Source organism: Haliotis asinina, chromosome 3 (genome assembly GCF_037392515.1).
Source record: "Haliotis asinina isolate JCU_RB_2024 chromosome 3, JCU_Hal_asi_v2, whole genome shotgun sequence".
Lineage (NCBI taxonomy): Eukaryota > Metazoa > Mollusca > Gastropoda > Lepetellida > Haliotidae > Haliotis > Haliotis asinina.
The window spans coordinates 45843069-45855593 of record NC_090282.1 but is presented as its reverse complement, the minus strand read 5'-3'; the positions used below and the strand labels follow the sequence as shown (position 1 = coordinate 45855593).

Genomic DNA, 12525 nt, shown 5'->3' with positions numbered 1-12525 from the left:
TTCTGTGGTCAGCCAAGCAACAATCCACCATAATCCCATAAAATCATTGAGGCACGAAGTCCAATAAGCCGAGTGAACTGTACCTAACTGAATAATTTTAGGCTTAGTGGGACTACACCTGTTGTACACGGGCTAGTTGCAGATAGCACATACTGCTATAGTTAACGTAACTAAACAACAACCTTCAGGAATGGAACTCCATGACAGAAATATCGCCTGGACATATAACAGGTAAGAGGTTGGCATGGGAGGTTAAAGTAACTTGTTCGAAAAACCAACGTTTTCGAGGTGATAAATTTCATGTTGGACTGGGGACGCAAATTAATAAACTGAACATGGTGCAACATAGTGCTGGCCAGACACTGTCCCAAAGAAAAAGAAACATCAAGACCTCCATAGAGAACTGCCCACCCTGGAGCATAGGGCATTATTGATATGTTGTATTATTTTGACAGGTTGTCTCATGGAACGAAACTTTCTAAAACGTCACATAAAAAAGGAAAACACAACTTTGCAGATTCTGATACCTTCCGGTATGCAGTTACCGAAAGAAATCATAGAAAATGCCAATTCAACCTATAAAGAAAAAAAAACCGCGATGGAAAAAAAATCCGCGAATTCGGAGTTCAAGCGATTCACTAAATTTCCCCCAGCGCTGGGGGAAGACGTTGTTTCAACAGTTGTGCTGCGCTGCGCCCATAACACATGCGCAGTGAATAGGTTCGCAGAGCTTGAAACAGTATGTACGCCCGGAGTATGAGATCGTGAGCAGTAGTCTAATCTTGGTTGTGTACACAAACAAGTAAATAATCTACTCGTTACATAAAAAAAATAAAACATGTTGATTGTAAGAAGCAGCCTCTAGCACAGAGAAAGCTTAATGTCTGGTTTCTAGACACCTATATGTATGGCTGCCTGTCTGCTAAAAACAATATGCAATACACAGCTTCAATCATTGACCACATGCCATTTAAACTTAACACCTATCAGGCTATACGCCATAAACAAAATAAATTGATTGATGACTCATGCACCCGAGTCCTGTCTCAGCCACATTATGCAATAAAGCAGGTGTGATACTTGTACATATTACATGTTTTTTTATGTTTCTGGGTTGCAAACAAACTACATCCGTTTTTCATGGATGACTGGATCTCACGGAAACTGGTGCAAACGCTTGTCAGTTTCAAGTCCTGCTTTGTGCTTGTACTTCCAGTAGTTCACCATCTCTACTGAGATGATTTTTGTTTGGATCGAACGCAAATTCAGAGATTTACAAAACCCAACATCTCTACATACATTCTTTATGGATAACAACATAGTGTATATGATTTTGTTTGACAACGGTATATCAATCCATACTGAAACGATGCATCATATACAATACAAAAAGTTGACATCCACAAAGACTCTTACTTTCTTGTGACTCGCCATACTTCTAAAATGCACATCAAATACATCTTTCTGAACGCACTATGGGCCCCACCTTATCAGCGCTCGGCGTATCAGCAAATAAAGCAGACAATCGGTTGCCGTCGTTACACTTGAGTGCACATCCACCAGCTATGACTGGGTTTGGTCTCCCGCGGGCTTCCTTACGAGGGACGAAAGTCCAAGTGCAACCAGGGATACTCTACAATACTCTATATAGGCTTCCTGGTACAACATATTGCACTTCTGAATCGCGATTGTACGCTTGTAATTTTATTTATTTTCTTACAAACAGCAGAACTGATATAATGGAATATATGTCACTAGTACTTATAGTGGTGGAATATTTGATATGTTGATATTTCATATGTTTTGGGGGTTTTTTTATCTCGTGATCAATACTAGTAAGTTCTTATCCACCTTGTGCCTGTAAAATACACAGAATGGCCTTCGTTCGGCTTTGTGCATTGTCATTTTATTCATATGGCATAGGAACCATATTTGAGGTGTGGCGAGTCACACTGCTTCCATTTCCCCCGCAACTCTACTGCATCTTTCTTGGATAAACATTTGGATTAAAAAACATTTTGAAATTGTTTCTGCTGAGTTGTAGGCTGGTTTGACATCTTGCAGTGTCATCATCGCGATAATGCGCCGAGGAGTGGCTTGTTTAGGTGGTGAAAGTTGTAATGTGCTGAATTTGTTTCATGACGCGTGAACAAGGAATTTAGCATATCATAACATTGAAATATATTTGATGTTCGCTTGATAGTGCTCCATGGTCAATACTGCAGTGTTGATGGAAATGGTATTCTATAATGCGGAATTTGTTTCACTTTTATAATACTCATGTCTTTCATGCGAATTAAATTACCCCAAAACAAATAGACAGTGTCAAGCTTACACTAGATGTTTATTTACAGATTACATTAAATTTTATACAAAAACATTCCATTTACAAATTTACGGAAAATATGTTACACATTATTATCAAATATACAATAAAAAAACAATGGGGTAGCATTGTAGTTGTGCAATCTTTAATACTGGTTCATATTTTGCTTTCTTATGGCTGGGGAGGTCTGCCTGTCGCATCCCTTCGACACGATTTCTGAAGAAAACAGTCGATATGATTATACTTGCATTAAGTGAAAGGTAAACCAATGTGAAAATAGAATCAATTGTTATTCTCATAATCTCATAGCAAGTATTATTGATACTTGTGTATTTAGTGCATTAGAACACAGGTGTTGTATGGTACAACCTTTTTTCTCCTTTGAAAGATCACACGGATTAATATAGACTAACAGCTAGTCTCTGAAATGAACATATTTTACTGAAAAACGTTCATAGTGAAAAAAATAATGAAATGGAGCCCTGAGATTTTCTTCATTTTCTGAAGCTAAGGAAATCCAGATTTGCCACATTTTCTAGACTTGCGTGGGCTTTCTTGGATATATATACTTCAGGGTCTGTACGACAGACTAGGATTAATACTGTGGGGTGATTGTTACTGTATCTCCCAGCCTTGAACAAGGCCTCAACACGTAACAAGGCCTAATCCCTTGTTCATTGATGAGCAAGTCATGCCAGTAAGGGTTCATTAATTAACAAGGCCTAATGCCTTGATATCATCTCAGTTGAGATTAATCAATTAGCATGCCTTCTTCCTTGTTAATTGATGGTAAGCTAAGTTACGTAGTGCATCCTCTTAAAACAGTTTCATCTAATTCTTGATTCCCGAAAGCTAGTTAAATTGGTTTTCATGTTTACTTACTGTAGTTTTTCTGGAACATTTTCTCATGACATCACTGTGTTTGTTTTGGTTGTTTTTCTTTCTTGAGACGGTTTCCTTTCTTGTCTGCAAACATCTTGCCATAGCCACTGCAACAAACAAGATACAATACCCTGACAGAAACTTTATGTTTCAATAAAACTGACGTATATTATAGAGTGATTACAGAACTATAACAAGAAGTCGTCACCAAACACATGGAACCGATTCAAACGGTTGAACAAAATCGCCCATGAACATCACATTTTGTTGCATAATTTTATTGTGCAACAAAAGTCACGTTTGGAGCTCAAGAAATGATCATTCTTATGTATATGACAGTAGGTTGTGCTCATTTTTTGTTGTGCACTGATGCATATATGACAGAGCATTAAGCAGAACTGCAATACCGTGAAACTCAGCGTGCGGAATAACAGGGAGAGCTGCCTTAGCGTCCGTATTCTGTCCTGTTTCCAACCTGAAAAAATACGAGTACAATTCAAAATTTATTGCCAGCACAATGAAGATAAATTCTTGTCGAGGTTATTGTAGAAACACCAGAAGTTTTACTTGTCGAATGGTTTAATGCATTGAAACTCTTGCAGTTACTGTATTCAAATCATATTAAATTATATTCTTACATCTGTTGTGGATTTAGGGCCATTCCTCTTACAGACTCAGCATTCCATAGAGCCTGCCTCACAGTTGTCTGTGAAAGTGAATACATGGGAAAAATGCAATTAGCATTTTGAAAAACCTAACAAAATGACTAGCAGGTATTACAACTGAAGTCTTAAAGTCGAATTACTGCTAATACAACATCGTATAAGAATTTCCTGTCTGAAAACGTTACCAACATTGACAAAGAGATAAACAATCAATTTAGTTTTTAAAGTATATTTGTGTTAAATTTGATTTTGAAATGCCTCAGCGATTTTGAAAAGGATATATCTATTAAGGTCACTATTCCATCCATATAATGACGTGTGATACTGGAACCCAAAATACGTATATGCATGAATACTGGGATTAGTCTGTATTGCTCCGTCATTGTTGTTTTGGATGAAACCTATGTCTTGAAACAAAGAACAGAACGTTTTACGTCTGTAAGAATACGTCCAAAAATCAGTCTTATACTAATTATACGTTATAATTGAAATTACATGCAACAGGTAATCCTTCAGCTCAACCACAAAAAAAAAACAGTTGGTGTTACCTGGGGAATATATTCCACCCCCATAGCCTGATTAAGTCCCAGGAAGGATATTTATGACATGTAGTAAACTTTTGATCAGCCAATTAGTCGGGCTGTTGTTCTCATATCGTGATTCAATATGCTAAACACTTACTGAATGGCAGGGATACTCTACGACTCTGTGTATTGAGCTCCCTGCTAAATGACATGGTACTCTTGAGTGTACGATTTCTCAACAACCATGCTGCTGAAGGAACACATGGCGTCATCAGGATTGCCTTACTGATTTTACATATAATATACTTGCGTCATCTGCAATATACTCACCTGAGCTGAATGTGCCCTCTGTAGAAATATCGCTGACAGACATTCTGAACGGCTTTGTAGATGTAAAGTCTCAAATTCACGACAGCAAAAATGTCCGTATGTTGGTGTGCGATGATCAAGTGCATTTTCCAAACGGGTGTTCATAAATGTATTTAGATCTCAAAAGGTCATCAAGTTACTTTGAGTTACTCTTCTTCTCTGTAACTTCTTCAACCAAGAAATACTATGGACAGTGCACGTGTACACAACGGTTTGTGAAACATGTAAATAAAGGTATGTCACTTTAATATGAATATTACCAATTGACCATGTTGTTGAAATAGACTATTGTTCTTCAAGACTAAGTGTTATCAACACACTAACTCACCACACTAACTCCTGGGTTCAGAAATGGACCATGAAGTCCCCCAGAGGCAGTGACGACTGCCACAAAGACACTGCATGGACGGGAGGGACGATGGGCGACTGACACCATACCGACAAAAGTTCATAAAGGCAAATATATATATATATGAAGATCAACTCTTTCAAACACTAAACTCTTCATTACCTTTACTATCAGCAGCCTGGACTTCATCATCCTGAGGGCAGAAATGGACCGTGAAGTCCCCCAGAGGCTGTGACGACTGCAACGAAGACATTGCATGGACGGGAGGGACGATGGGCGACTGGAACCATACCGACAGAAGTTCATAAAGGCAAGTATATATATATTAAGATTCACTCTTTCAAACACTAAACTCTTCATTATCTTTACTTTCAGCACCCTGGACATCATCATCCTGGGTTCAGAAATGGACCGTGAAGTCCCCCAGAGGCAGTGACGACTGCCACGAAGACACTGCATGGAGAGGAGGGACGATGGGCGACTGGAACCATACCGACAGAAGTTCATAAAGGCAAGTATATATCTATTACCAGAGGCCCATAAAAGCAAGTATATATCCATTAACATTTACCATTTCAAACACGAAATTCTTCATTATCTTTACTCTCAGGACCTTGGACATCATCATCCTGGGTTCAGAAATGGACCATGAAGTCCCCCAGAGGCAGTGACGACAGCCACGAAGACACTGCATGGACGGGAGGGACGATGGGCGACTGACACCATACCGACAGAAGTTCATAAAGGCAAGTATATATCTATTAACATCAACTATTTCAAACACTAAACTCTTCATTATCTTTACTCTCAGGACCCTGGACATCATCATCCTGGGGGGAGAAATGGATCGTGAAGTCCCCCAGAGGCAGTGACGACTGCCACGAAGACACTGCATGGACAGGAGGGACGATGGGCCACTGACAGCATACCGACAGAGGCCCATAAAGGCAAGTATTTATCAATTAAATTTCTCTAAACGTCAAGTCAACCAATGCCAAGAACATTACTGAAAACTGTTTTATACTATTGAGAAACTACGAAAGGCGATTAAGCTCCAGTTTGTAGTCATTCATGCCCAGACAGGACTGAATTGTGGGTAATACCGCTTTTTCGCTTCCTTGCTCTATCGCTTTCTCGCTCAATGATATCGCTTTCTCGTCCTGTGTTATCGCTTTCTCGTCTCGCGATATCACTTTCTCGCTTTCCCGCCTCCAAAATTTAAGGTGAGAAAGCGATGGCCCAAATCAGCCACCATACCAGTGGAATGTGAATTACAGTTTCTGCATAAAAGCATTTGTGACCATCACTTGCTTGAAGTTCTGACTAAGTCTCATCTCAGCGCCCACGATGCAAGTCCACAACGAACTTGAAATTTTATCACGCCCATTCTACACCTCTATACGTCTACATTTCTGTGAAACCATTGAATAACGTTGCCTGTGGCCTAGAAATAATCCAAAGTTTTAAAAAGCGCAACACATTACTGCAATAATGTCGGCCATTTCAAAATCAACGTACAAAAATAACTCATGTAAGATTCGGTGTTTTCATCAAATGACATATTAATCGTGAGATCTCTCATGTCAACCTTCCTTCAAGAAAACCTGTTTAATGCTTGGCAATGTCGTCTTTATTGTAAGTGCAGTTAGTATATTATACCAGGCCTTGTTTCTGGGTAACTGACATGCTACCGTTTCTATAATTTAAGAACCTGGTTAAACAAAGATCTTTCCAGAAGGGGTTTAGAAATTCAGCTGTAAAACCATCCTGACTGTGACCTGTGTTGAGAAAATTCCGGGTGTTAATCCAGTCGGGAACTTTGATGATCAGATAAATCCCGATGATTTGCGAGTTGGGACCGATGGTCAGATGAATCCCGATGATCTGCGAGTTGGGACTGAAGAGCAGATGAATCCCGATGATCTGCGAGTTGGGACTGATGGTCAGATGAATCCCGATGAACTGTGGTGGTGCGATGTAAAACTCTGGTAAATAATTTATCAGAGTATGAGAGCAAGATGTTGAAAAACCAGGAGTCACAACAATGCTTACAGGGATCTATTGCACAGCATATGGGTTGCTATGCTGCTTACTTGTTATAAAGATGGGGTTTTTTTTAAAAAAAAAAAAACCCAACAAAACAGAGCTCACCATCGAAGTAACTCTAACAGTACTTCTAACAGTTCTGTGGTTACCGCTGTATATTGCAGAACCTTCTCATTAAGCTCGTGGTGTGGGGGTCATCTTTGAAAACACAATATTGTTACAGAAACAAACTCTCGTTATGCTGACTATCTGCAATTACCAACTTGCAGCGTGTGCACAGCACTGCAGCATGTATAATTAATGTAGCTAAATAAACAGAGGACATCACACCTGTACTACGGTTTTGTTGCCTTGCCAGGTAAACCATTAATGACAACACGACGTCATTAAAACGTTAGCACAGCAGAAGTTAATGTCGCATAACTCAATGAACGTTTACTGGTATGTTAATGCTTCATAAGAGTTTGATACAACGGGGGACAGGCTGTTTGACCTATAGTGTCACCCACCATCAACAATAACTCGACATCTCAGCTCGACTCCACTCATAAGCCTTCCTTCTGCCGATCAAACGAATTTAACATGACACCAAAACCAAAACCAAACGGAGCGAAAGGATTTCTCGGTCGCTTCTCCTACTCAATGGAACGCTCTACTTCTCTTCATCAGATATTCCACTTTGTCTCACATACATTCTCCCATCTGCATGCCTATCTGCAGTAGGTTATACTACACCAAATCAGAATCACCTTTAGATTGAACTATCTAGCAGCTGTGATTGGCTGATTTTGTTTAAGATGTTAGTGTTTAATAATCGTACATACAGCCAATAATTAAGATTAAAGTACAGTCGGAAATAGGAAACAAAGGTTTTAGGCTGTTACGCTGTATCCCTAAAATGTATACAACTACAAACTGCACATGTCGAAATAAAAAAACGACCTAAAGGGGCACTCAGTGGGAGGCGTAAGAAGATATCCAGAAAAAAGCATGTTTAATTGTAAAATGAGGCAAAACTTCAGGAAAAAGTACCACTAGCTGCTGCAAACAAAAGATCAGACTATGACTGGATATTAGGTCGGTCAGCCAGGTATAACGACCGTCGACTCACTTGGCATGAAGTGCATGTGCTGCCTACAGACAAGGGGTAATCTCAAAGATACCGTGTGCTGTTTCATGTTTGTTGATCTATTGATTGAAATCTTAAGTTTCTTTCTTTCATAAAGTTGATGTCGAGATATGTAAAGGATTGTAATACCTGATACTAATAGAAAAGCATCGTATTTAATGTCTCAAAATATATAGGTAATATGACCACCCGAAGATCGAAGGGATCGATATTATTTATAAATTGTTATGACATATCATGCACTTCACCAATTTAATTACCCTAAAGGATTAGCGCATCTTAGTTGATATATATATGCCACAGTCAGACCCCAACCCTCGTCTGCCACACCCATAATGGGTTTGCTTTTGAGACACCCCCTCCTATCTGTTTCTTCTTATAACGACAGTGAGACTCCATGGCAGTTACATCCTTAATAGCTTCAGCATGAAAGTCAGCTTTCGTTTAGAATGAAGCTAAGTCTAATTTCAAAATGGGCATTTAAAAAGTGCCCTTTGTAATACAACATAATCACACACTATTTTGCATAAAGCCATGGTCTGTCCCAAATAAGTCGCTTTGGACCGCATTGCCCATTTCTACACTGACCTCTCCTCAATAAAGTTTTCGTTTCCTATCACATTACCGCTGTGGCTGCAGTAAAACCGAACTTCAGAACTTCAGGTTATCAGATATTCCACACTTTCATGTATCAATTTCACATATTGTAGAGATAAAGTCAAAAGCATATTCTATTTCCGACAGTACTTTAAGCCATCATATTAATATTAAACTATTCTTAAAACAAATTCACGGCCCTTGCTTTTCAGTTTTATTAATAAGGTTGTTTTAAGTGATGAAAGGTGCATACACATCGAATAGTTCCCCAAAGTGTTGTTGTAATTTGTTTCCAGAGTTACTTTCCTTAGGACATGAGCACGCACAGTACTTGGTACAGAATCTGGATGGGGACAAACATTCTCCCAAAACACTCACGTTACTTAAGTGTAGGTTCAAATCTCGTGACACAATGCTGTTGTTTTTCTAGAGAAGGGTCCTTCACATTAAAGATTGTTTTCTTATGTCATAAAGCGGATCTTGTACTCAGGTCATAAAGCTGTATGGTACACTTTTCAATGGTTAACATTTAATTCTGTGTTTTTATTTACTATGTGAACAAGCATGATTCTAATTAACCCAGTGAGGAGCACAGTGATAGTTTTTTCCTCTTATTAACATAACAACAATACTGATGATTCTATACACAGAAAGAGTACTGCAGGTATTCTGTGATATGTTCTTAAAAAAACATGCCTATGTATTCTGGTGGTTAGTCCATTCAGAAAGTCAGAAAGACAGAGAGTTTATAAGTGTGGCATGTTTATGGTTTCGACTGCCGCGTGATCTAGCGTCAACACCCTGTCTATAACCACGTACTTAGACACACTGAGGTTGCTGTTACATTTTGTTTGTTGTTCGACTCAGCACTCAGCAATATTCTGGCGGTGGTCTGTAAGTATCACTCAGTCAAATGATCAACAGCATGAGCATCGATCAAGTGGGTTACGATGACATGCATAAACCAAGTCAGAGAGCATCACCACCTCATCCCGTTGATCGCTCCTTACGACGAGCATGGTTACTTTCAAGAGTCTGGTGCGACAGTGAAGACACTTTGTGTCAGGAGTGAAGGGAAAATTTCTTCATCCGATCCTTTTCTGCCACAGTGACGGTAGATTTCAACCTTAGAGATGGAATGGTCTTCATAAATGACATGACAATAACACGGTACTTCACCTTTCTTTATTCCAGGTTTATTAAGCACTGGTACGCATTCATTAATTTCATAATTTCTTATTTATTCAACAAAATGAAACGCGCATTTTGGTTGCAATATCCCGGTTGCACAGGTAACTTATTTTTACCTGCACAAGAATAAACGCCATGGCATATTTTTACATATGAAAATGACAAATTAGCTATTTACAATTGATAACCAATGAGACAGTAATAAGTCTAGGTGTTACAACGTCAGAACTATTGCGCGAGATCGGTGTCTGATAAACCGACTTATGTGAAGATTGGTCCCTAAGCCTGACACATGAGTATTGCTGCAATGACAGCTGTATCTGACACATAAACAACTTCAGAACTGATGGATTTCAGAAGCTGCCAAGCTGGGGTACACAGCACTCACTCATTCACGCTGACACCTGTGAAAATCTAGAAAATCTAGGCGGTCTAAGTACTCTTGTATCATGAATGTCACTTCAACACAAAATATATTCTACACACTGCAATGATATACAAATTGGTATAAATCTCGAAAGATATACACTGTATCATGATATATTTACATAATGGCACATTTGGACATAGTAGCAGGCACTCACTGAACACGTGATTGTAGATAAATAAATTTATATATGATTAGACTTCATGTGGTGTAGATATGGGACTTCTCGGGTTACAATGACGTCATTGGAATTCCATCCTGAAATACAAGCAATCAAATTAAATCATAATCGCTTTTGGAAATGTACGTTCCACCAATTTGGAGATCATGGTACTGGCAAATGGAAACCAAAAGTTTCATTCCAATAATTTTGTCCAAAAACTATAAAGAGAGTTTGGTTTAACACCGTTTTAGCAGTAAATTTTAATAATATACGAGCGATGGACACTAGAAATGGGCTTCACACATTGTACCCATGTGGGGAGTCGAATCTGGGTCATTAGTGTGGAGGGCGAACGCTTTAACCACTAGGCTAACCCGGAGCCGCTCACCTTTAGGATTATCCAGGGTTACACTAGATCAGTACAACATTATCGTGATATACAGTGAGTTTTGAACGGGCAACATACCGCACTCCTATAGGTCTTCACTCCATCTATCTCATGCAGTACGGGCAAGTCTTGATGGCCTATCTCGTCTTCAAACATCGCGTTGCTATAGGAGAACTCTTCAGAGGCCTTCCCGGGACATACTGCAATTAGAAGGTGGGATCTACTTCAAATGGGTCTGACAACAAGAATAAGCATGAAAAATGTACACATGAAATTGTTTTGTGAACATACATTCATTTCCAACAAGCCAGCGATATGAATAGGTAGTGTCGATTTCACCTTTCATAACAAATAATCGATACATGAAAGAAATGCAAAAACCAATCCTGATGACAAGTAAATCTTACCATCTAACAGACCGGCTGTGTCATCAGTTGTTGATACATGTTGTTTAGGAGAAGGAGGGCCTTCGATTTGAACAACTACCTCCTGTTCCACGTGGTCACATGACAACGAACTCTCGCTATCCGTGCGCGAGAATGGACCTCGAGCCCGCGAGAGTCCTGCTTGCGCACTGTTTGTGTCCATTGCATCACCATTTATATTTAAACGTTCGTGATTTGTATCAGTGCTATTCAGTGACTCGTGTTGCACTTCCTCTTCAACACCGTCGACACAAGTGTGATTATTGTCTTCTACATCTCGTTCATTGTCAGCCGTCATCAGATTGTTGGCATTTTCTTCGTTTATCTGCGTGAACATTCCATGAGAGACATATCCATTGCCCACTAGATCTGAAAAAGACATATTACAACTATAATTCTCAATCATTTCATTTCTAGAATATGCAGTCCTGCCTCGTCCTATAGTTTAACTTCTAGCATCTATACATCTTACAAACCAAAGAAAAATATGAAAATAGTTTATTATAGATATTAATGTATACAATTCACGTGAGTTGAACATCTTAAATTTCCAGTTCTCTCATAGCTTCAGGCAACATTTGGATTAATGTTGATCTTTGCTTTCCCATGTGACTGTTCCTGCCTACCATGGTGTTTGTGTTCTTTGATCCGACCTGACTCTATCACCTCCAAACTGGCGTTCTTCTCCAGCTGTTTCTCCATGTCACGTATTCGGTCCTAGGAGAAAAACACGCTATTTAGTGGGAGAACTGTGACAAACCCGTAGCTGGATCCGGGTCAGGGGCGTGCAGAATCAGTGAGCACACAAGAGGCAACCAAATGTAGTGAATCGCTGTGCACTGGACCACTTGTTACCCACTCCTAAATAACATACATCTACACCAATACCATACTGCCCAAATAACATATATTTACGCATATACAATACTGCCCAAATAACATACATTTACATATATACCATAATGACCAAATGACACACATCTACGCACGTACCATATTCTTCAAAAAACATACATCTACGCATATAACACTTTGCTCTAATTG

At 39.2% G+C, this 12525-nt stretch overlaps 1 protein-coding gene across 9 annotated transcripts in view; it reads right to left on the bottom strand.

Annotated features, from left to right (window-relative positions):
* Window positions 1-10057: 10057 nt before the first annotated feature.
* LOC137278116 (uncharacterized) overlaps window positions 10058-12525 on the bottom strand; it is a 39066-nt gene continuing 36598 nt past the window's right edge. For all 9 annotated transcript variants that reach the window (XM_067810248.1, XM_067810243.1, XM_067810249.1 and 6 more), the window contains 4 exons: window positions 12108-12198; window positions 11464-11850; window positions 11135-11256; window positions 10058-10763 (listed from right to left, as the gene is read on the bottom strand). In XM_067810248.1, the coding sequence (XP_067666349.1) occupies window positions 10737-10763; window positions 11135-11256; window positions 11464-11850; window positions 12108-12198 (627 nt within the window). In that variant the 3' untranslated portion in view covers window positions 10058-10736. The remainder of the gene's footprint in view (window positions 10764-11134; window positions 11257-11463; window positions 11851-12107; window positions 12199-12525) is intronic.